Source organism: Ipomoea nil, unplaced genomic scaffold (genome assembly GCF_001879475.1).
Source record: "Ipomoea nil cultivar Tokyo-kokei standard unplaced genomic scaffold, Asagao_1.1 scaffold1576, whole genome shotgun sequence".
NCBI classification, from domain to species: Eukaryota; Viridiplantae; Streptophyta; class Magnoliopsida; order Solanales; family Convolvulaceae; genus Ipomoea; species Ipomoea nil.
Genome location: NW_017618004.1, coordinates 2,442,625 through 2,466,111, shown reverse-complemented (window position 1 = coordinate 2,466,111; position 23,487 = coordinate 2,442,625). Strand labels below are relative to the sequence as shown.

General features: G+C 33.2%; 3 protein-coding genes across 3 annotated transcripts; 2 read left to right on the top strand and 1 right to left on the bottom strand.

Annotated features, from left to right (window-relative positions):
• The first annotated feature begins 485 nt into the window (after positions 1 to 485).
• Positions 486 to 3,319, top strand: LOC109190707 (cell differentiation protein RCD1 homolog). Its single transcript, XM_019341270.1, has 9 exons — positions 486 to 709; positions 1,021 to 1,098; positions 1,323 to 1,412; positions 1,811 to 1,853; positions 1,961 to 2,067; positions 2,289 to 2,384; positions 2,660 to 2,850; positions 2,927 to 2,996; positions 3,078 to 3,319. The coding sequence occupies exons 1-9, from the start codon at positions 563 to 565 to the stop codon at positions 3,135 to 3,137; spliced, it is 882 nt and encodes a 293-aa protein (XP_019196815.1). The 5' UTR covers positions 486 to 562; the 3' UTR covers positions 3,138 to 3,319.
• A 1,435-nt stretch (positions 3,320 to 4,754) lies between these two features.
• On the top strand, positions 4,755 to 8,158 carry LOC109190314. Its single transcript, XM_019340784.1, has 5 exons — positions 4,755 to 4,821; positions 5,325 to 5,698; positions 7,013 to 7,384; positions 7,556 to 7,635; positions 7,844 to 8,158. Exons 1-5 carry the CDS (start codon positions 4,755 to 4,757, stop codon positions 7,881 to 7,883), a joined length of 933 nt encoding a protein of 310 aa, XP_019196329.1. The 3' UTR covers positions 7,884 to 8,158.
• An 11,767-nt stretch (positions 8,159 to 19,925) lies between these two features.
• LOC109190708 (uncharacterized membrane protein YuiD) lies at positions 19,926 to 22,754 on the bottom strand. Its single transcript, XM_019341271.1, has 5 exons — positions 22,277 to 22,754; positions 21,811 to 21,967; positions 21,264 to 21,314; positions 20,653 to 20,745; positions 19,926 to 20,271 (listed from the first exon to the last, which is right to left on the bottom strand). Exons 1-5 carry the CDS (start codon positions 22,420 to 22,422, stop codon positions 20,212 to 20,214), a joined length of 507 nt encoding a protein of 168 aa, XP_019196816.1. The 5' UTR covers positions 22,423 to 22,754; the 3' UTR covers positions 19,926 to 20,211.
• Between the last annotated feature and the right edge of the window lie 733 nt (positions 22,755 to 23,487).

Genomic DNA, 23,487 nt, shown 5'->3' with positions numbered 1-23,487 from the left:
TTAGGCGGGATTTTTGCAACACTGGTCTTATGTAAAACGGTCATATATGATAAGAATCATATTTTGCCTACTCCGCTGATATCTCATGTCTTTGTAAATTACGATAAACAAGACCAGATGCGGGTGCATATGATGCCCACTTTAGACCTAATCCCTACACTATTACTGTTGAGTTTCGAACCTTTTCTTTCAAAGACGGTGTATTGAACTAGTGAGTTCGATAAGTTAAGTCAGAGTAAATGTTGGTGCATACAAATATCTGTTCACTTTGGACCTAATTCCTACACTATTAATGTTGAGTCAAACCTTTTTCTTTCAAAGCCGGTGTATTGAAATAAGTTAAGCCCGTGCGAGTAGCACTCCGACTACTTAATCCTACTATTGCGTCATCTTCCCAACCGTTTTTTCCTTTTCCGTTTTCATTTCTTTCCCGCTTCGCTCATTGACACAGTGGAAACTATACAGTCTCCGTCGTTTCCTTTTAAGACGAGAAATCTCAAGAAAACTGAAACGAAAAGGTAGAAGAAGAAAAACGTGAATCGGTATCGCGAGCTGACATAGGATGGCTAATCTCCTTCAGGATGCCTCCATGAGTTGCGCCGCCGGAGTTCAGCCTTACAATGGCGGGAAAGTGCAATCGGCCGAGGAGCTCTTAATCGACATCTGTAACCCTCAACTTCGAGAAAACGCTCTTCGCGAACTCTGCACGGTCCGTACACTCAAGCTCTGTCAAATAACTGTTCTTCTTCCCTGTGTTGAACAATGTTTAGTGAATCTAAGAGTTGATTTTCTAAAATTCTGAATGTGATTTAAATTTACATTGTTTAAGTGATGAAATTGTAATATGGAAAGCATATGGGCTTAACATTCTCCTGAAATAGGAGACAACAAACTACTTATATGTAGTATATTTAAGCTTAAAGAACTTTGTCAGTCAATTTTAATTTATCAAAAGGTAGATATAGTTAGTCATGAACAATGATATTGTTATATATATTTTTTTGGTTTACTGATATACAGAAACATCGGGAAGAATTATTTCAAGTTTTGGCCCCTTCAATCTGGAAATCATTTGGTACTGTTGCTGCACTCATTATGGTATTCTCCCACTATTTCCCCATAATTCAGAATCTCTTTGTCAGCTTATTTTATTTTACTTCTTTCAATAATGATTTTCTTATACAAATGAATGAAGGATCAGGAGTCAGTCAATTGATCTCACAGTAGTATCTTGCCTTTAAGGATAAAAAATATTTGAAATTGGTGGCTGCTTGTGGATGTAAGTTCTTGTGCTTTAAGCTTCTGTGAAAACTTGATTGTAGGAAATTGTTTCCATCTACCGTTTATTGCCATCACCAGAGTTGACTCTTGAACGATCAAATACAGTTTGCAATGCGCTCATTGTTCTCCAGGTACATGGCCTTCTCTGTTTCTCTGGATGCCAAAATCTTATGCTATCTGCCAATAACTTATTATTTTATCTTTATCAATGATAATATACTAGTAGTGAACAATTGGATTGTAATAATTATCTGAAGGCATTTCCATCAAAAATGAATTTCATAAACCAGGAAAGAATGTTGTGCTGGTTGTTGCAATATAACTCCACTTTAGTAGTCATTGCTAGGGTTTGGTTCTGTATAAAGATTAAAGAGCAAAAGAAGGAGAAGAGAGTAAAGGAACATCTTGTTGGGGGTGGGGGGATAGCAATTTTAAGAATTGATGCAGTCTGTATGTCTTCATTTTCTAAAGATAACCATTTTGGCCCTCGTATTTCCAAAGTTATTCAGCTTTGCACTATATTTTGCAGTCTTTAGCTGTTAACCCAGAAACCCGAATACCATTTCTTGATGGTAAGTTTCTTTCAGTATGTAATTAGTTAATAAGAAATGTTCCATGCGGTAGGACATGGAAGAGCTTATAAAAAAAGTGCTTCTGACTGGTCTCTTCTGAATTGCAGCTTGTATTCCTTATTATGTCTATCCTTTTCTTAAGCTAACAAGCCACTCAACACCTTTGGAAAAGCTCAGGATTTCAAGCTTAGGCATCATTTGTGGCATTGTGAAGGTAATTAGCTATGCATCCAATGCATGTTGTCTTCTTTCTTGTACTGCTAGCTATTCCCGCTTGTTATTAAATAGATATTGATTAATTTATTTCAATTACTGGATTGAGACTGATGCTATTGAAATGCACATTGTAAGACCTCTGGTTTTTTTATTTCACAACTTCTTAACAAATCAATAGATATAAATCCTCCTTCGTTTCTTTTGGTTGAATCTTTCCAGGAGGGTGAAACTAAAGCTATCAAGTTTCTTCTAGTTACAGAAGTAATGCCCCTGTGTTTGAGCTCAATGGATATTGGTGATACACTGTCAAAACAAGTTGAGTGATCCAGGCCTTCTGTATTTGTGTGTTGTGTGACATGAACAGGTGTGCACAAAAAAAAAGAAAAGAAGCAGAACCTACAAAAGCCATCCACATTTGGACTTACATCTGAGTCTTGGTTTCTTTATTTCAGCACCTTTAATGAGTGATGTAGCATTTAGCCCTTCTAAGACATCCTAATTTCATGTTTTTTACACTTTTTGGACAATGTTTCTGCGATAATGACCTACACTTGTACGATGCATCTAAATAAAGAGCTTTTTGGTGATAGGCTGCAACATTCATCCTGCAAAAAATGCTTTCACATGATATGGGTCTGGAATACATTTGCACCACAGTTGCACGTTTTTTAGCAGTAGTCCAGACGTTGAAAAATATGGTGGTTTTCCTTTCCGAGAAGCCTTCATCTGAATTGCTGAAACACATAATTCAGTGCTACATTCGGTTGTGTGATGATTCCAGGTTTCTTTGCTGCCTCTCTTTAAGTTCCTTTCCGCTTTTCTCACCAAAATTCTGCCTCAAACTTCCTTTACTGCAGGGCTCGTGATAAAATCAGGTACTATCTCCCAGATAGGCTAAAAGATGCCACCTTCTCTAATTGCTTTGAAGTAAGCATTGTCATCCATAGCTTTTTATCCCCTTTTTATTGGATTAAAATTAAAATTATAACATTGATTCTATTCTGTCAGGAGGATCCAGATACTAAGATGTCGCTACAGTGTTTGCTTTGCATAGTAAACAATGCTTGATTTGCTCAACGAGGATGATAATCTCATTGGATGTGCTACTTCACTCTCTAATTTGTTTGCAGTTACGGATAGATCCTTGCTCCAAATGCAAATTCATAAAAGTGTATCGGAAAAGCTGTAAACTCAATACCAATGCTAAAAAAATTTTGTTGCTCTCATTGATGATGATATGATGAACATCATGTACAGCTGTATTTGGAACTGAATAAAGTTGTATGATAATCGAATGATTCATTGCCATGAAAATAAGAAGAGTTATTGGTTTTGTTGATTTGTATATAGGAAATTAATGTTGAAAAGTGAGATAAGGGGATGGATGGTATCTAATCAGGGACCATTGTCACAGCCTCACAGGCTAGGCCACACAACATGCAAATGGATTTTATTCTCAAGTATCAAATCAAAAGGCTAAAGTGAATTGAAATTAAAGCTAGTCTCCGTTTAAATGGGATAAAAAGGTTTTGGACTTTGTCATTTAAAAAAGATGAATCTAGATTCTAGGATTCTGAAATACACGATTTAACTTATAATTTAACTAGGGAAGTTATCTCTCCTCAATTACATGATATGGAATGATATACTCCCATCCCACCCTCAACAATAGAGCATAGTTGGCATGCACTATTAAAAAAAGTTCAAGATTACTTTATCGGTCATGATCTTTAAAAAAATTTATTTTTTGTATAAATAGATAGACATACATTAATTTTCTAGTTTAGTTTATTTGGAGTACGCCAAGAGTAATAAACAAAACAGTAAGTAAACACTAAGGCTAATCCCATCCCAGCAAACACCCACTTTCTAAATGATGTGGCTTTTTAAAAGCTATTTTATTTTAATTTTTTTTTTCTATGTTGGATAGAAAGCTTGCAACTCCAGCAAGCTTTCTAATACTGAGCGCAGCCTTTGTGTACCTTTTTTTTTTTTAAAAAAAAAAATTGTTTTAATTTATTAGTTATTTATAATATTATATTATTATTATATTTATAATATAATATGAAAGTGGTATCACTTTAGAAAAGTGAGAGAATATTGAAGGGATGTAGTGTGAATAGTAAATGATTTACAAATTGAGCAATGTGGAAGTGGAACCTATTTTAAAGAGTGAGAGAGATTTGTAGGGATAATGTTATCCTAAGCTGTATTTATTGTTACACTACTGTAAGTGTTTGATGCAGGTCAATATAGTACAAATTTGTTAAGTTTTGACACGAACTATTTAATATGTTACGATATAGAGTAATATTTGCCAAAAATTTAATGTATTTGCAGGTGAACGAATCATGACATATTAAAAAAATAAATTAATAAAGGGAAAAGTGCATTTTTCGTCCCTAAGTTATAGGGTAATTGTAGGATTCGTCCCTAAGTGTTGTAAATACCCACTTTTCATCCCTAAGTTATAAGCTATGATGCAATTTTCGTCCTTTTTCTAACAAAGGTGTTAAGTGACTGTTTAATGTAAGGGTAATTCTGTCCAAACACATTTAGGCTCATTATTAATTTAATATTTCCCTAATTATACTCTTGCGTAGGTTTTCAACACTGACTCTTCCACTTCACAGTTCACGCTACTATTTTTTCATATTTCAAACACACAAAATTGATGGTCAAGAGATGAAGCATTCTAAAAATTTCTCGATGATTAATCGGCGATTACTTGGCTGGAAGGGAACTCTACCGTGTAAGTTCTTCCCCTTTGTTAATTTTCGAAGGTTTAAGCAATTCAATTTCTCGTTAATTTTGCAAGGCATATTTTTCTTTAATTTCGTTATTTTGTTTTAATGTTTAGGGCTTAGTTTTTGTTTGTTTGCTTGTTGGGTTAAATGTTAGTTCATGTTACTCCATATTTGTTTAATTGTTTTGCATTTAGATTCTAAATATTTTACAAATTAGTTTATATAATTGAAAAATTTGTGTATTTGTTTAATTGATTGTTGGGTAAAATATTAGTTCTTGTTATTTGTTTAATAGTTTCATGTTTAGGGTTTTGAAATTTTTATGAATTAGTTTATGTAATCAAAAAAATATTGGATCCACGTATGAATAAAACCAGAATAGTATATTTGTTATTCTTTGTTTGTCTTCATTATTTAATGTTGATTAGTGTTGTACTTGTTTAATTGTAAAATATATTTTGGTTTGTTTGTTTGTTTTTTTTTTTAACCGAGACTTTTGGTTTGTTAGATTCACATGAAGGACATAGTGGTGAAGGGGGTAACTGTAATTCTGAGAATGAAAAATCAACATCATTAGATGGTGAATTTGATGATTCTCAGTTTTCAAGTGAAGATGAACATGGTAATGTTGCTGATAGTGCAGCTACAAATGTTGTAGAGGAATTTGGTAGTTCAATTGCCCAAATAAATGAAGTAGATTGTGTTGATTCTGAAGATGAATTAAGGAGTATTAGTTCAAATTCTGATGTGGAGGAAGGGAGTAATTCTAGTTTAGTTTTTAGTGAATCAAAATTCAACTTGGAGGATTTTCAATTTCAAGAAGGAATGATTTTTAAAGATAACAAGGAGTTTAAGTGGGCAGTTGAAAGGTATGAAGCATTGAGAAAAAAGGATGTCTACTTTGTGAAGAATGAGCCTAGGAGAGTTAGAGCAAAGTGTAGGGATGTAAATTGTGACTGGGTTATATTTGGTTCTAGGAGCAATGAAAATTGTCCTTTTACCATTAAAACATATAGGCTCAATCATAGTTGTGGTGAACAACATGACAATCAACTGATTAAATCTGGATTTCTTGCCAAATATTATAAGGATGAATTCAAATTAAATGAGGAATGGGGCAGAGTTCAATTCCAAAGGCATGTGAAGAAAAAGTTTAGATGCAATATTTCAAAATTTCAGTCATTTAGGGCCAAGCAAAAGGCAAAGTTGCTAGTAACTGGTTCTCAAAATCATCAGTATAATTTGTTGTCGGATTATTGTGAAGAACTTAAGAAAACTAACCCTGGCACTACTGTGAAGTTAATTTTGGACAACACTTATTCAATGGAGGGTAGGAGTAGATTCAAGAGGCTGTATATATGTTATGGTGCATGTAAAGAAGGGTTTTTAAATGGATGTAGGCCCTTAATTGGTGTAGATGGATGCCATTTGAAGGGAAATCAAAAGGGAGGACAATTATTAAGTGCAGTTGGAGTAGATGCTAATAACAACATGTACCCAATTGCATTTGATGTGGTTGAAGGTGAGTTAAACGAAACTTGGAAGTGGTTTCTTGAGTTATTAGATGGTGATCTTCATATTTCTCAAAACCCCATTGGATGGACCTTTATTTCTGATAAACAAAAGGGATTAGTACCTGCTTTTGAAGAGTTATTTCCATATATAGAACATAGGCATTGTGTGAGGCATCTCCATGCTAATTTCAGCAAGGATGGATATGGTGGTCAAGTCATGAAGCAGAATTTTTGGGCTGCTTGTAGATCAACTACAGAAAGTGAATTTCAAAAGCACTTGGAAGGTTTGAGATTATTAAATCCAAAAGCTGCCCAATGGATATTAGATAGGGAACCAAGACACTTTTGTAGGGCATATTTTTCTGATTATCTAAAGTCTGACATGCTGCTGAATAATTTGTGTGAGTCATTTAACAGCTCCATTCGTCATGCAAGGGATAAGTACATACTAACAATGTGTGAGAGCTTGAGAATTTACCTAATGTCTAGGATGCAGAAGAACAGAGACAAAATGAAGGGAAGTGTAATGAAAATATGCCCTAAAATCATAAAAATTCTTGAACAAAACAAGGCACACACTGGTGATTTGATAGCATACAAAGCAAATGATGACAACTACCAAGTTGAAGACATTTCTGGCTTTTTTAAGACTTACAAGGTAAATTTGAATCAAAGATGTTGCAGTTGTAGGAGGTGGGATCTTAATGGAATCCCTTGTAGTCATGCCATTGCAGCAATTAGAACAAAAAGGGAAGTACCTGAAGATTATGTCCATCATTGCTATACTGTGGAAGCATATATGAGGAGTTATAAACCAGCAATAATGCCAATTCATCCCTCAGATTTATGGACAAAAACTGGCCAAAAACCACCACTACCACCCAAGTATAAAGTGCAACCAGGCAGACCAAAAAAACTAAGGAAGAGAGATCCTATTGAGAATGAATCTGTTGTGGGTGATAAGCTAATTAGCAAGTTATCAAGAAAGGGTGAGAAAAAGAAGTGTTCAATTTGTGGACAATATGGCCATAACAAGCGTAGCTGCAAAAACCAGGTAATTACACTTGTATTTGTCTTTACATTATGTTTTCTATATTGACAATTTCATTATCATTTATTACACTTTCTCAATAGAGGCAAAATGATGTTGAACCCCCTGCCGAAGTTGAAGTTGAACACCCTGTTGCTACTGAAGTTGAAGTTGAACACCCTGTGGCTAATATAGCTGCTGAAGTTGAACCACTTGCTGTTGAAGTTGCTAATGTTTAAGTCCAGCCCCCTGGTGCTGTTGCATGGTTTGTTCCAAATGATAATGTCATTGAAATGATAATCTCTAATGCTTTGCAGGATGAATTGGTTGGTCAATACTCTTAAATTTTTCTTTTTCTTTAAAGATAATATGTAAATTTGCAAAAACTTTGATTTTCAATGCACTACAATTATCTAATTCCTTGTTTGCAGAACATAACTCCTTGGTCCCCAATGCACACAGATACATAGAGAAACAACTCCATCACAGACAGTTGGAAAGTCACCAAGAAAAAGAAAATTGAGTCAAGGTTGTGCACCAAGAAAGACCAAACAACATAAATGAAGATGATGCTTTATAGCATCAATTAGTATGTAGGTTTAGAAGGCTTTTTGAATGCTGCTTAGATCTTGAATTTTTTATTTTTATTTTTTGTAATGCAACCAATATTTAATACAAGCTAAGTAGTTAATAGGTAAGTTCTGGAATGATTTTTGTGAATCACTTTAATTTTGAAAGTCTTTTGTGTTGAAAACTACCAACATTTCAATATATTGAAAGAAATCAATATTATATTTATTGAAAGTCTTGAGTGTTGTTTTAAAATTTTTGTGTACTTACAAGCCGGAGCATCTCAAAAACAATTTTTAACATCATAAATTTTGCATGTTTAAAATATGAAAAAATGATAAAAGAAATGACCCAGTCTACGCAAGAGTACAAGAGTATAATTAGGGAAAGAGTATAATTAGGGAAATATTAAATTAATAATGAGCCTAAATGTGTTTGGACAGAATTACCCTTACATTAAACAGTCACTTAACACCTCTGTTAGAAAAAGGACGAAAATTGCATCATAGCTTATAACTTAGGGATGAAAAGTGGGTATTTACAACACTTAGGGACGAATCCTACAATTACCCTATAACTTAGGGACGAAAAATGCACTTTTCCCATTAATAAATAAACTACATATTTATGTTTGTATATTATATTCTCAACAAGCTGACTGTACTGTGTGTAAATAAATATGGAGCGGTGGTGAGTGATGAATCTGTTGAAACTAAAATTCAGCTTGGTTGTGTTTCTGCATAATATATAATTGAATAATAATGGTGGATCTGAAAAGCAGGTGGGCAATATGATAGATACATTTGTGGCCGAATCCGAGCCTACGTACGCTGCAGCGTGCCCTCACCGTGGCGTTGCATTAATTGCTCTAGTCTCAAAGATCTAACCTTTCGTTTCTTTATATAGTATAGGGGTAGATTCGTCCCTTAACTTTTAATGGGTCGATGTAAAATTCTTCTCAAACTTCACCTCTATAACCAGTTGAACTGCTGCGGGCGAATCTGTGTAAAATGTAATAACTGATATTTGATTATTAATGATTAAAAGTTTTAACAAAATTAATTTTAGTTGAGGATTTTAGTAAAAAAAAAAAGGGTCAATTTATTTGAGTTAATTTTAATTTTTTCTTAAATTTATAGGTATCCGTCCATTTTTATATTATTATTATTATTGTGACATGATCAATTTTGTTTATCAGCAAAACAATTTAAATATCATTATAATGACATTTTGATCTTTAAATATGGATTTTTTTTTAAAAAAATAAACATAAAAAATATAGCGAATTAACCTACTTTGTATAAAAGTGAGGTTCATTTTATAATTATTGTACACGTTTAGTAATGATAAAATTCTAACATTTGATTTATCAAGATGAGTGTGGATGTGTTCACACTTTTTGCAGGAGAAGTGTTGTCTTACAAAATAGATTTATGATTCAATTTTACAGAATCATATATACTTACTTGAATTATATGGTCTGAATTTATATTGAAAATATAATATAAGCTACAACTAACTCATCATTATGTCTAATAATCTGATCTTTACAAATATAAAGATCGAGGAGATTACATAATTGATTTATGATATTCGTTCTAACTTCAATAATTGTTGGGAGAAAAGGGTTTATGGTAGATATCTTGAAGGCTGTTCCAAGACTCCTCTCTCTGCATCTTTAGCTGCTTGTAAAAGTCCCCAATGAATGTCTCAGCTTTGTTGAATAACTCTTGCCCACTCACCTCATCTTCATCTTCTTCAGCCATCTGATCACTACTACTATCCTCTCCAATGAAAAACAAGCTTGGTGTTGAAGGGCATTTCTTTACACTAGAATCCCCAACAACAGCAAACTTAATCTTCTCATCAGAATTACCACATTTCTCTACTTTCCTGCTGTTGATCTTAGGGTTTGCTGTTGTTTCTTGATCTCTTCTTTGATCTGAAAAACTAGGCTCTGATGATGAGGTAGTAGTAGCAGTAGTGAGAGTGGGTGGTTTCTGGGCTTCACTTTTGTTATAGAAGAAGGAGAGGAGACCAGCTTCTGCACCCAAAGCAATGATGAGAAGATTGACAACAAAGTAGAGATAAGTAGTTCTGAGAGATGAAGATAAGAATGGGGTGATGATGAGAAGAGTAGATATGAGGAAAAGCTTTAGAATCTGAGAGTTGTGAATGCTGTCCATGTTTAAGGTGGTTCAAAATGTGTAGACTGCAGTGGAAGTGTATGTGTTGGGGCCAATTTCAAGTATATATATATATATATATATATATATATATATATATATATATATATATATATATATATATATATAGGGACGCACTCAGGTGCGAATAAGTGCCCAGGAAGGAAATGCGAACGAATCAGTGCGCGACACGTGTCCAGATCTAATAAATTTTAAAAAAAACGCGGTGGCATTTCCGTAAATAATTGAACATCTAGGTGCAAGTAAAATCATTTACAAGTGCATCTACTTTCACATATAAGTGCATGTAATTTTGTCTTGTCAGCATTCATTTTCCGCAAACATTCATGCACCTGGGTGTGCTTATAACTATATGTGCAACTATTTATAACTATAGGTGCAACTACTTATAACTATAGGTGCACCTACTTTCACCTATAAGTGCATGTAATTTTGCCTAGTTAACATTCATTGGTCTGAGTTCAACGGGTAGTAATACCCCTGAAAACCACTCGCAAACATTCATACACCTAGGTGCAACTACTTATAACTATGTGTGCAACTACTTAGAACTATAAGTGCAACTAAGTATTGATGCTCAGTGTAAATTTTTACTTGCACCTGTAATACATTTTACATGCACTTGTAATACATTTTACTTGCACTTCGATGTTCAATTATTTACGAAAATGCCACCGTGTTTTTAAAAAAAAATCAGTGTTTCTCATCCATTAGATCTGGACACGTGGACGAACAGAATTCATTCCTATTTCGCGCCTGGGCGAAGCGTTCGCACCTGAGTGCGATTATATATATATATATATATATATATATATATATATATATATATATATATATATATAGAGGATCATCATATGAGATCCTCTGTTTAGTTAAGATTATGAGATCAGTGCATCAATCTAATTAATTTTAATGGTTGAGATTAAGTGTGTCTAAATGTGATTGATTTAGATTGGTCTAAGTAACATATATATATATATATATATATATATATATATATAACTTATTTATTTATTTTAATTATAATAATTATTTGGGGGCGGGGAGGGGTATCCCCGTCTCCATCCCCGCTGGGGAATTTTAAAAATTTTTCGTCCCCATCCCCTGTGGGGGCGAGGATCCCCGACGGGGACAGGACACATTGTCATCCCTAATTTATATACCACATTGCCACTGCCCTTGCCAATGACCTTGTGGTCGAATGGTACTAAGTTGTTCTTCCATTTGGGAAATTATGGGTTTGAGTCTCAAAGACAATATTGACTCTTTGTGCTTCAGTAAGATACCACTGTCTTTGGCGTACAAGTTTTATACAATTATGAATTCCCTAATACCTCTAGCGAAAGATACACTGAGGGTGTTTAGTAAATAATTGTTAACTGATTAAGTTATTGGGGTTGATTAGTTAATAGTGTTTGGTAAATAATTATTAGCTGATTGAGTTAGTGAGTTTGATTAGTTAATAGCATTAGGTGATTGTACCAAAGGTCAAATGTTCAATCATTGGCTTTGGGAATGGAACAGTCTTAAATCTCCAGGCCAGTTGTCCTACCCAAAAGAGGTGCCTACAATCCATCGAAGGAATTAGTCACTGTATCCGATGGTAAAAGTCCTAGTATACTCAAAAAAAGAAAAACAAAAAAAAAACATTATTAACTGATTGTAGAAAGATGTTTATGCAGCTTTTAAAATTTTAGTATTTTGAAACAATAAGCTATTACCAAAAGCTAATTAATCAACGCTTATATTGGTTGTTTAACCAAGCTAAACAGCTAATAATGATCAAACAAGTCAAAATTGACAAATAGACTATATATTTTACCAGATACGACCAATGTGTGTAAACACAAATATGATAAAGATGACCACATTTGAATTCAAACGAAACCAAGAAATCTTCCATAACCGGAACACATTGTATAAAACTAGGGAGGTTATAATAATAGGAGTGCAACTACAACCATGTGAATTACTAGTATTCGTAGCTATACTGCATGAATTTTTTGTGACAAAACTCTGAACAAATGCAAAGTAACATTACTGCTACATATGATCGAAGTACATATCTAGGAAGCATCTAGTAATTATATAATTTTCGTGCAGTTCCAATGCTCTTCCAATGCAAACCCAAACTAAAAAATCATCACCAGTAATTAAAAACATCGTAAAACGCAAACTAATGCTCTTCCAATACAATGACATATACAAATATGCTAATATACAACCGATCCCTAGCTATATTGGTCACATATGTAGAAATTTTTTATATACTGTACCAGAATTAATTTATGACAGCTTTTGGTGATTTCGAGAATAAAAATCACCTAATAAATGAAATATTAAAAGTGCATCTCTTCCTCTCAGTGTTATCACTACAAAAAAAAAAAAAAAAATGTACATAGACAACAATTTTCTACTGTGGTTGTAGAGGTAAAATTTTTGTTGTTAAAGCCAGTGTTGTTGTAAGTCCCGTGCATAGACAACAGTTTTTGAACCGTTGTCTATTAAGTATTGTTAAAACTAGTGTTGTTAAAAGTCACGCACATATACAATGATTTTTGAACCGTTGTCTATTGAGTGTTGTTGAAATCGGTGTTGTTAAAAGTCACGCACAAAGATAATGGTTTTTAACCGTTGTCTTTTCTAAAAAGATAACGGTTTTTGAACCGTTGTCTATTGAGTGCTGTTGAAACCGGTGTTGTTAAAAGTCACGCACATAAACAACTATTTTTAACCGTTGTCTTTTTTAAAACCGTTGTCTATTGAGTGTTGTTGAAACCGGTGTTGTTAAAAGTTACGCACATAGACAACAGTTTTAAATTATTGTCTTTTGTAGAAAAAATAAATTTTAACCGTTGTCTATTATGTGTTGTCGAAATCTGCTGTATTCTCAATAATATATGAAAGACAACAGTTTTAAACCGTTGTTTTTAACTTGCTTAGATTTTTAAACATAATCATATTAAAAAAAAAAAAAAAAAACAATTTATCCAATCACCATTTGTAGTTCCACAATTTTGCACAAGCCCAGGTTCGAAATCTGCTGTATTCTCAATAATATATGAAATACAACAGTTTTAAATCGCTGTTTTTAACTTGCTTAGATTTTTAAGCATAATCATATTTAAAAAAAAAAAAAAACAATCTATCCAATCACCATTTGTAGTTTCACAATTTTGCACAAGCCCAAGTTCAAAATTCAAAATACTTCAATGACCAATTCAAAATTTCAAATCCAATCACCATCCAAGTCATAATACTTCAAAAAACAATTCCAAGAACTCTAAATGTTCACAAAGTTCTAATCATCAAAATCATATCTACTCTATATAACTTGATACAATATCTGCCAATTCAGAACCCACCAGATCAATAACTTTTTGTTGTAATCAACTTGTTGGAACTACATGTAAAAAGTTAGTAAATATATTAGTATGTACTCAACATAACCACAATATGATGAATTTTATAAAATTATTTGAAATAATATTTAAAAAAAAAAAAAAAGTTCACAGTGCACATAATATGTTCATGGGTGAACATGAGATAGCTAGATAGTGAGATACACATGTACATAACATTATATAACAGTAACTTTTCTCGTTAATCACTTGACAAGTAAAAACTAACTATAAATAATGAAAGAATAAAATTTATTTTGATGGAGACATAATGATAAAAATTATCTTATCAGTGCTTGAACAGAATCTTTATCATCAATGTCTGGCATATTCTCAATTAAAGTTTTCATATAAGTCATGGCATAGAAACGACATTGGTTATTATCTGATTGACGAGAAGCCTACAAATGTTAAATAATATTTGCATGTGCATTAACAATTTATCTAGATATAAATACATATACAAATACTTATATATACTTAGTTTAAAATATTAAATTACCTTGACAATTTTCCAAACAGTTTTACTTCGTTATTTCTTTCCATTCCCAGAGGCCGCATGAATCATTTTAATAGCCCTTCATATATTCATAATTGTTGATTATTCAGATAATGTATAATCATACGGATAAAAATGAAAGAAATTTAAAAAAAAATCATTACATTTCTACATGTTTCCAATCTTCATCGCAAATGCGATGACTAAAAGGGTCCCACAAATAAACAATGTTCTTAGTAACGCTGATAACTGTCAGAATCCAATGGAAACTACGCACAAACACATAATTATATTATATAATTCATCAAGACAATATAATATGCAATTGAAAGTATCATTGTAACCATTCTTACCCTACATTACATGGCACCAAAAGTATTGTATTACTTAGTGTGTCAAAAAGTCTGTGTGCTAAGGCTAGTGCCTTGCTTTTCAACTATTTTTTCTAGAAACTTTTTATCTGTTCTTGTCGTTGGTACATGCCCTACACGATATGATTGCACAAATTTAAATTTGTCAAACTTGTTCTCTTCCATCATCTTTTTATACAAATACCTAACATTGAAATGAAAACTGAATTAAAATAACAAAGCATAGAAGTGATATATATATATATATATATATATATATATATATATATATATACATATATATAATTGACTATAAATACGAAATATATATTAAATCAGACTATATGTACACACCAATACATGTATATGATATTGGCATTAATTGACAGAAAGGAGTAACATCTTCTTCGTGAACATAGAGAGTACATGCTTCCCCAAGGACATTATGATCTAAAATTATTTTTATACTCTCTCCATTACCAAGGGCACGCTTATAAAAAGAATATAGAAGTCATAATGACTTAGACATAGTTGATGAGTTCAACTCAAGCTTTCCGTCTTCCTTGCTAGATTTCTTCTTATGTTTGTAATATATAATTGCAAAATATACACATTAGCTAAATAAATAAATATACATAAGATAAGAAAAGTATGTTTATTATATATTATATATGTAATTACCTCTAGTTACACTCTTATAAATTTTGTAGGCCACTTCAAATGAGATCCCACGGCATCACCAACATTTGACATGTACTTGACAATGGATATGGCAAAGGGGCATCCTTTTCAACTGCTTGACCGATGGCAACACACATACAATCAATGGGCAACGTGGTAACATTGATTGATATGATGGTACCATATGTAACAATATCCTCAGTCTCCTCTTCTATAGTCAGTGTAACCGTTTTCCCCTAAAAAAATACATTCATATAAGAAAATATACTAAGTTTATAATACTATATACTATATGTCAACAATAATTGTAATATTTACCTTCAAGACATCTTCTTTCTCAGTAAACTTCAGCTCATCATCATCATCATTGAAATCCAATTTTTGTTTAAGCTATTCAATTTCTTCTTCGTTCTTGTTGGCACGCTTTGCTTGCATCCGTTGCCGTACAACTACCTTTTTCTTCAATCTCAATTATATCGCCAACATTTTGAAGTACCAAATTCTCTAACTTTACTATTGAGTTAATACCTAAAATTGTCCTCGACTATAGTGGTTTTTCTTAATTTTGTCTTAAACAACTTTAGTGTCATAAAATAGTCCCAGACTTTTGTGTTATTGTCCAATATTATTGTCCGTTAAGTAATCGGGTGTTAAGTTCAGGAATAAATATGTAATTTTACATTTTTAACGGATACACTAATAGATGCATGGTTTCTATATAGTTATATATAGTTCATAATCTTCATCCCGTAACTTAGTTAGCTGTTTGAATGTGACCTTGCTGCCCTCCTTGAAAACTTTCCTCCATGGCGACTGCTCCGGACCCCAACCGCCGTCACAATATTTGCAAAATTTGCCAACTCAAGTTAACGGCAACGTAAATTAACAATACATTCAACTTCAACTCATCAATGATCATAAGGCAACGGGAACTAATACAGCAAATGAAGTAGTACTTGAGAAAACACAGACGCCGCCTTCCACCTTTATCCTTCATCCTTTGCATATAAACACAGTATATATAACTATATAGAATAGTACAGAGAATCAAACAGTTCAATGAACTAAAACTTTGAGAACTCTTTAGATCGGTGAAGGATATGAAACTCAGCAGAGTTGTTTTTGAGATACAAGCGGTGAAGCTGTTAAGGAGATACAAGCAGTGAACAGAGAGACAGATAACGGTGATTTTTTAGTGTATCCGTTAAAAATGTGAATTATATATTTATCCCTGTATTTAACACCCCTTTGACATATTACCTAACGGATGACAATATTGAGCAATAACACAAAAGTTTGAGACTATTTTATGACACTAAAGCTATTTAGGACAAATTTGAGAAAAATCACTATAGTCGATGATAATTTTGGGTATTAACTCATTTGCTATTCTATCTTCAACTTTTGATTGTCGCCTTAAAAGTACATTTTTCTCATCAGTAGGCATCATCCATCTACCAATTCTAAAATATGTTGAGGGATTGACATGCCCTCCTATAGCCCTCACCCGACCTCCATGCTCCTTAGATTCAAGAGCCTCTGTAAGGATGTCCTCTTTTGGTCTTTTAAGTTTCAACAAACCCTCTTTCTTGTGCTTAATATATTCATTCTGTAATGCATCACAAATGACCATGATAACCACAATCTTTCCAAATACATAAAGAAGATAAACAAATAAAAGTTTTACTTACAATCTTTGAAAATGTTGTCTTCAACAAATCTCCTTGTACTTCTCCTTGCTTACTAGTTCATCCCTTCTTCGAAAGTATAGCTCTATTTACTTCTTCATCATCACACAATTCTATTGATTACATGCAAGAAGATTTATCAATTTTATCTCAAACTTATGGTGAAAATGAATTTATATAATAATAGTAAAAGTGAGTTGATGTCATAATAATTACTTACAAATTCACTAGCAAGACGCACACATCCTTTACGAGCAATCCTATGTGGATAGAGGTTTTGCTTTCTTCGTTTTGTTGCTCGCTTAGTTTCTAAGACAAGCATGATCAAAATTTAATGAAAGACTATTTGGAACAAAGCAAAGCGACGGAGTGAACAGAAAGTAAATAAAACACTTCAGGACTACACTAAAATGGTAAATTAGTCAAGTTATAGTTCAGGACTACACTAAATAAAACATAAAAGGCTAGTTGAGTTATGCCTGAGTGAACAAAAAGTAAAATATGGATGAACTCAATAGAACAGTAAGCACAAATCTAAGTATCTAACATAACCATAACCAGACTAATAAATAATGTTATAATCTGAAATTATTGAGGCAATGATAATAATTAGCATTAGGCTTCATAAATAAAATACAAATTTAATACATAAACACTTCTAGTTTTGTGTTTACCTTTGAAGTCTTCGGACATGTGGGTTAATCACAAATTGACTCGATTCATCCCCATAATACCAAATCTCACGGGTGATTTATGCAAGTTTTCTTCATCATTTAGTCTCTTCCAAATAAAGTTATTTGTGAGATGTGTTTTATATTGCCGTCATTTGTCATTTGCTGAGCTCAAGCAAGATTTCTTGAATTGTGGCGGAACAATGAAGGTCAACTACAAAGAAAAAATATTATGAGAATTAAAAACAAAATTATTACAAGTCATAGAAAAGTAACAAAGTATAGAACACATACATAGTCAAATTTAAAATATAAAGTTTGAAAAGTAATTACACACTAACTAGCTAGAAATTCTTATTCTCAACCCAAGTCCCATCACAATCTTTTTGAATGCATGTCGATTCACTCTCATCTTTATCGTCAACATTCATAGATAGCATCCCTTTCGTAAAGCATTGATGATGGATTATTGTTTCATCCATCTCATTCCTATCTTGATATTCAAAGTAATCTCGATTAGGAGTTGCAAGTACGACAGACCATATAAGATCTTGAGGGTTCTGAATATAAAATACTTGCCTGGCTTGACTCCCCAAGATAAAAGAATCATATTTGAATCCAATCCTATTGAGGTTTACTAATGCGAAACCAAGATCATCTACTTTAATACTATTGTTATTCTCAACCCAATTGCATTTGAACACAAGAACTCAGGTATGGTAATCAAGCTCTCCCATATTTCATCAATAACTCCATAAAATACCATATCTGACTCAACAGGATTTTTATCCTTTGCCCTAGCAACTTGCATTATCTTTGCAACTAAGCTTACTCCTGACAACGATTAAATAAAATCGTTATCTTTTTAAAAAAAAATAATAATGCGCAAAGACAACGGTTTTAACTTTGTAGTATTGTTTATTCAAGTACACTTAAAAACAACATATTAAAGATAACGGTTAAATAAAACCGTTTGTCTTTAAAAAATGTACATAAAAAAAATTCGTTGTCGTTGTGGTGTTGTCTATTTTCAAAATGCACAAAGACAATACACTTATAACAACGGTTAAGTAAAAACCATTGTTTTTGACAAAAGTGTTGCGTCAAAGACAACGATTTTGTACTAAACTATTGTTTTTATACAAAAGATAACACTTTATTAAAAATTATTGTTTTTCTAGTGTTGTCTATGTACATTTTTCTTATAATGTATAGACGGTAAAAGTGGAGACCTCAGGATCAACTAAAGTTCTTAAGGACCTCAAGAACCACAGTAGCTTGAATCTTTGTACACGAGAAGTTCCTCACACATATTCACTACTTCATATGTCGGAGCTTGAATCTTTGTATGCGAGAAGTTCATCATACATATTCACTACTTCATATGTCAGAGCTTGAATCTTTGTACGCGAGAAGTTCCTCACACATAAATAGTGTCGTCCCTTGCGAAGCCATCCACATTGAGCCGAATAACACTCCAATATTCGGGAATTGTTTCTTCGTCTCGAATCCGTCGTTGCCGCCATGCTTAACAAGCTTCTAGTGCCTTTGCTTCCAATTTGTCAATGGGTTTTCTATGGTTTTAGATTTCTAGTGCTTGTTAGAAAGAAGGGAAAATAAATTAAAAATAAAAAAATAAAGAGAACGGAAATTACCATATTAACACTGTTACTAACCGCCAACATTTTCGTTTTACCTCTGCTGGGTGCGTTAACCATAGCATTTTCGTTTTTTTAAAAAAAAAATTATGACAACACTATTTCTCATTTTTTTCTTTTTTACCTCCCTATTTCTATCATCACTCTTTAAAAATTGTGAAAAAATCAATACTAATTAATTTGCTCTACTTTGAGAATGCGTTTTGTTTTAATATATTTAATGGAAATAATTTTTTAAAAAAATAATAATTAATATGTTGGTATTATCTTTAAAATATACTCAATAAAAAAAAATATTAGTGTCTGATTTAAATTGGATTTAAAAATTATTATTACTCTTATAGTTTATTGCGAAACCACATTTTAGTCAATCATTTATATCACTCGGAATATACACTTTCTATCATTCTTAGGATATTGCACTTTTAATATTCCTATAGTGTACTTTTATCTCTCTTTTTTTTTAATGCTAAAACTGACTCTATTACAAAGAGCCAATAACGCCTCCATTAAGACTCAAACTCTTGACCTCCCCGGGTGCCATCTGAGCACAATGTGCTTGACGTAATACACTTTTACTTAATCTATAATGTAATTTAAACTATTATCTAGTGCATTTTTAACTATTATATTATACACTTTCAACTATCCTCTAATGCACTTTTATTTCCTTCCCTAGTGATATACTACCAAATAATGAACTTCAATACACAAAAATGAATCTTGAATATATTAAAAATGAATATTTATCTATGGTCCGCAGTATAATTTGCCGCCTCCACTTTGTTTGAAAAACTATGGAGTTTATAATAATTGGAGTGCAACTACAACCATGTGAGTTACTAGTATTCGTAGCTATACTGCATCAAATTTTTGTGACAAAACTCTGAATAAATGCAAAGTAACATTACTTGGTAGTTCATTACACTGCTGCATAAAGTACATAACAAGGAAGCATCTAGTAATTATATAATTTTCAAGTTTAAATTCATTTTGGTATATTAGGAGTCACACCCCCCCCCCCCCCCCCGCACCCCAAATTCTGTCCGAAGGCTAAATTGCTTGGGGGCCTACTTACATCTAAGGATGTGATACCGCGCTGGAGAGCATCCCGGATGGCTTGCCCCTAACTCGATCTTCTCATTACGTATGCAACTAGACATCCAAGAAATGCACCAGCAAGAACCTGAACAAACGTCAACGGGAGATGATAATCAAGTTTGCACGAATGAAATTTGAATAGCATTTCATCTCGTGTCTTAAGGGGATCAATTGTAAGAAATACGAGATGAGATGAATCAATTAAGAAAATGTTAGTTCAATCATTTTAGAGGGGGGACGTAAGCGATAAGGAGACTATTGAGAGGGTTTTCATATTAAACGTTTAAAGTTGAAAGAATTGAAGACAGGCAGAAACTTGTAGGATGATACTGACGCCAAGCATAAATAAATTTGACGCACTTCTTATTCCACCGAGGAAGGAAGACACTAACCAATAGTATTAAATTTATATTCATTTCAGGATACAAGGATATGTATATATCGTATAAAGAGCATTATATTGTACCTGAAGAGGCGTGTGGCCAAGAGAATCCCGTAAAGGTCTAACACTAGCAACCGGATGTTCAGGAGGCAATTCACAAACAATTTGATTTAACAACTGCATAAAATATCAAAGCTCATTCTGCTCAGAATTTAGACCCAAAAAAAGAAGGAAAATAAAAGATTTTGCAGAGTAGAGATTTCAAAAGAATCTGCTCAACAGAGAGGTGCTATGATTGCAAGACCATCTAAGTAAAAACAACATTAACAAATCTCGTCTACATAGTTAATTACTAAATAATATAATAGTAGTATGAATAAACACAATAAATACTAATCATCAAAAGAACAAAATAGTATCAACTATCAAGTAATGTACAAATCAAAAGAGAAAAAAGCGGGGGTAACCCCAACCAAGATGGCAAGACATCCACACTTGTAACCACAAGGTCACGAGTTCGAATCCTTGCCCCCTTGGTTTGAGCCGGTCAGTTATGGATAACCTAGGTTGGTTTACTCCTTGTGGTCCTTTGCCGGCTAGGGTCATAAGGCAGGGTTTACCTACACCCGAAAGGGTTGTGGGGTTTTGCTCGTCATCCAAAAAAAAAAAAAAAGAAAAAAAGCTTGAGAAATTACTTCAGCTTGTCGACCAGCATGTTGCCTAACCCCAGTAGCATCATACATTACCTATAACAAGAGAAAATTATTAGCCAAATGTCTTGAGTCAAAATTTGTCGTATGCAGCATACATGAAGTAACAGTGAAAAGCGATACAGATCATAACCACAACTGATACAGACCAGCGTTAAACACTATAATAAAGCAGAAAACAATGCATAAAATATTAACTGGTGAGTGTTTAGCAACTTTACATCCGAGAAACCAACATGCTTGGTTTTAATGGACATTATATTACCTACATCATGCCCTTCTTTAAAACATTCTGCACATGAAATTAACTGGAGCTAAAGCTGAAAGCAGGCTTGGCCACTTGGGACGTAAAAGCTAACGATATAAAAACTATAAGAGATGAAAAGGACATCTCAGAGATTTCACCCTGCTCCATACCACATATCAAGTGATCCAGGGTTGTACATTTCTTGTTCAAAGTCTCCAGACAAAAATGGCAAGACAGACAGAACTATGGAAAGAACAGAGAAAACCTGGTTTAGAAAGTACATACAACACAAGCCAAAACCAGTGCAATAGCAAAAGATGATCCCCCAGCTCCATCTTGCAGTCCAATTGCCATGGCAAGGGCAGTAACTGTGGCGGCATGCGAGGACGGCATTCCACCGGAGCTTAGCATCCTTCTTGAATCCCATCTCTTCTCCTTAAACCTGCAAAATCAAACAGGGCATATTCAAAGATCAGGCAAAAAATTAAAATAAAATCCCATTTTCAACCTCAAGCATTCCAATTTTGATCAGCAACATTAAGCAAGTTCCCTCGTTTAAGGATCGGGCTTATTTGTAACTACTAAGCAGTAATTGACAATGCGAGATAATGCACAGTAACTCACAGCAGAAGACTCAAAATTGAATCGGCTGGCTATTAACAGAAAACATAACCCAGCGGGATGTAAAATTGAATACAACAAAGCAAAGAACGAAATTTTCCGAAGAACAAAAAGAGGTCCAAGGGTTTACCAAGTGGTGAAAAGCTTGAGAAATTGAGCGATAGCGCAGGCGAGGAAAGCGGTGAGAAGAGGGAGGTTGGAAGGCACGACGGATGGCTCCAAGGAGTAGGATCGAGCGCTGGCCGATGCATCCCCCACCGTCATCACCTCGTCCATCGCTTGTCGATTAAAAGAGGACAGAATTAGGGTAGGAGGGATTATAACTACGAATTCCTTGAATTAGGAAGAAAATGAAAATGTTAAAGTTATGTTCTTTGCTTCAATTGGGGGTTGTTTTGGGGGCGAACTTTGAGAATCGGAAACGGCCGCCTCGCCGCCGCTGTCGTCCACCGGAGGGTTTACGGGGAAGATGGATTGCTGGCTTATTAGGTGAGATTTTGGAGGCGTCGGCTGCGGGCCCCACCCGGAGTGGTTGTTCGGAAGACAACTATTTGCTCAACCAGATAGAATAATGACACAGGATTTCTCTGTTCCTTGATTTCTTTCCTATAGAACTACGAATTGCAATTAAAACTTAAAAATCTGAGGAATATATTGATGGTTTTAACTTTTAACCCCCATTTGGATTAGATAATAAACATTTTTTAAGTAAGATTTTTTGATACACAGGAAAGTATATATCACTTCACAGTATTCATTTCATTACCGAAAACAGTAACCACATTTTTATTTAAGAATTGGGATGTTGATTTTGATTAATTCAATTGGTTTCAAACTGAATTAATTGATTTTATAATTTGATAAAGCTAGTTATGAAATTGAAATAGCTATTTGATACTCCGTATTTGAGTATTTGATAAATGAAAAAAGGTGAAATATGTCTTGAATTCTATTCAAAAAGTTAATTAGATCATTAACTTTTAAAAATTGTAATTAAACGTTTAAATATATTAGTTGAGTAATCTGTGATTATAGGTCTTACAAATTTTTGAAGACCGACAATGGTCAATGTTCAAGAATAACATGTTTAAGGGTTTAATTCTAACATTTAAAATTTTAATAAACTAATTAACTTTTTAAATAAAGTTCTGGAATATATTTAACTTTTTTTATCTTTGATAAATTTAATTTAATTATTGTATTATAATTTTTTATTTTGTGGTAAGTGAAGTGATCCAATGAGTTTGTTCCAGGGTAAATCCTATGAGTTTGTTATTACAACTATGAAACAGATAATTTCACTAATGATTTTCATCAATAGAAATTGGATCATAGTAGTTA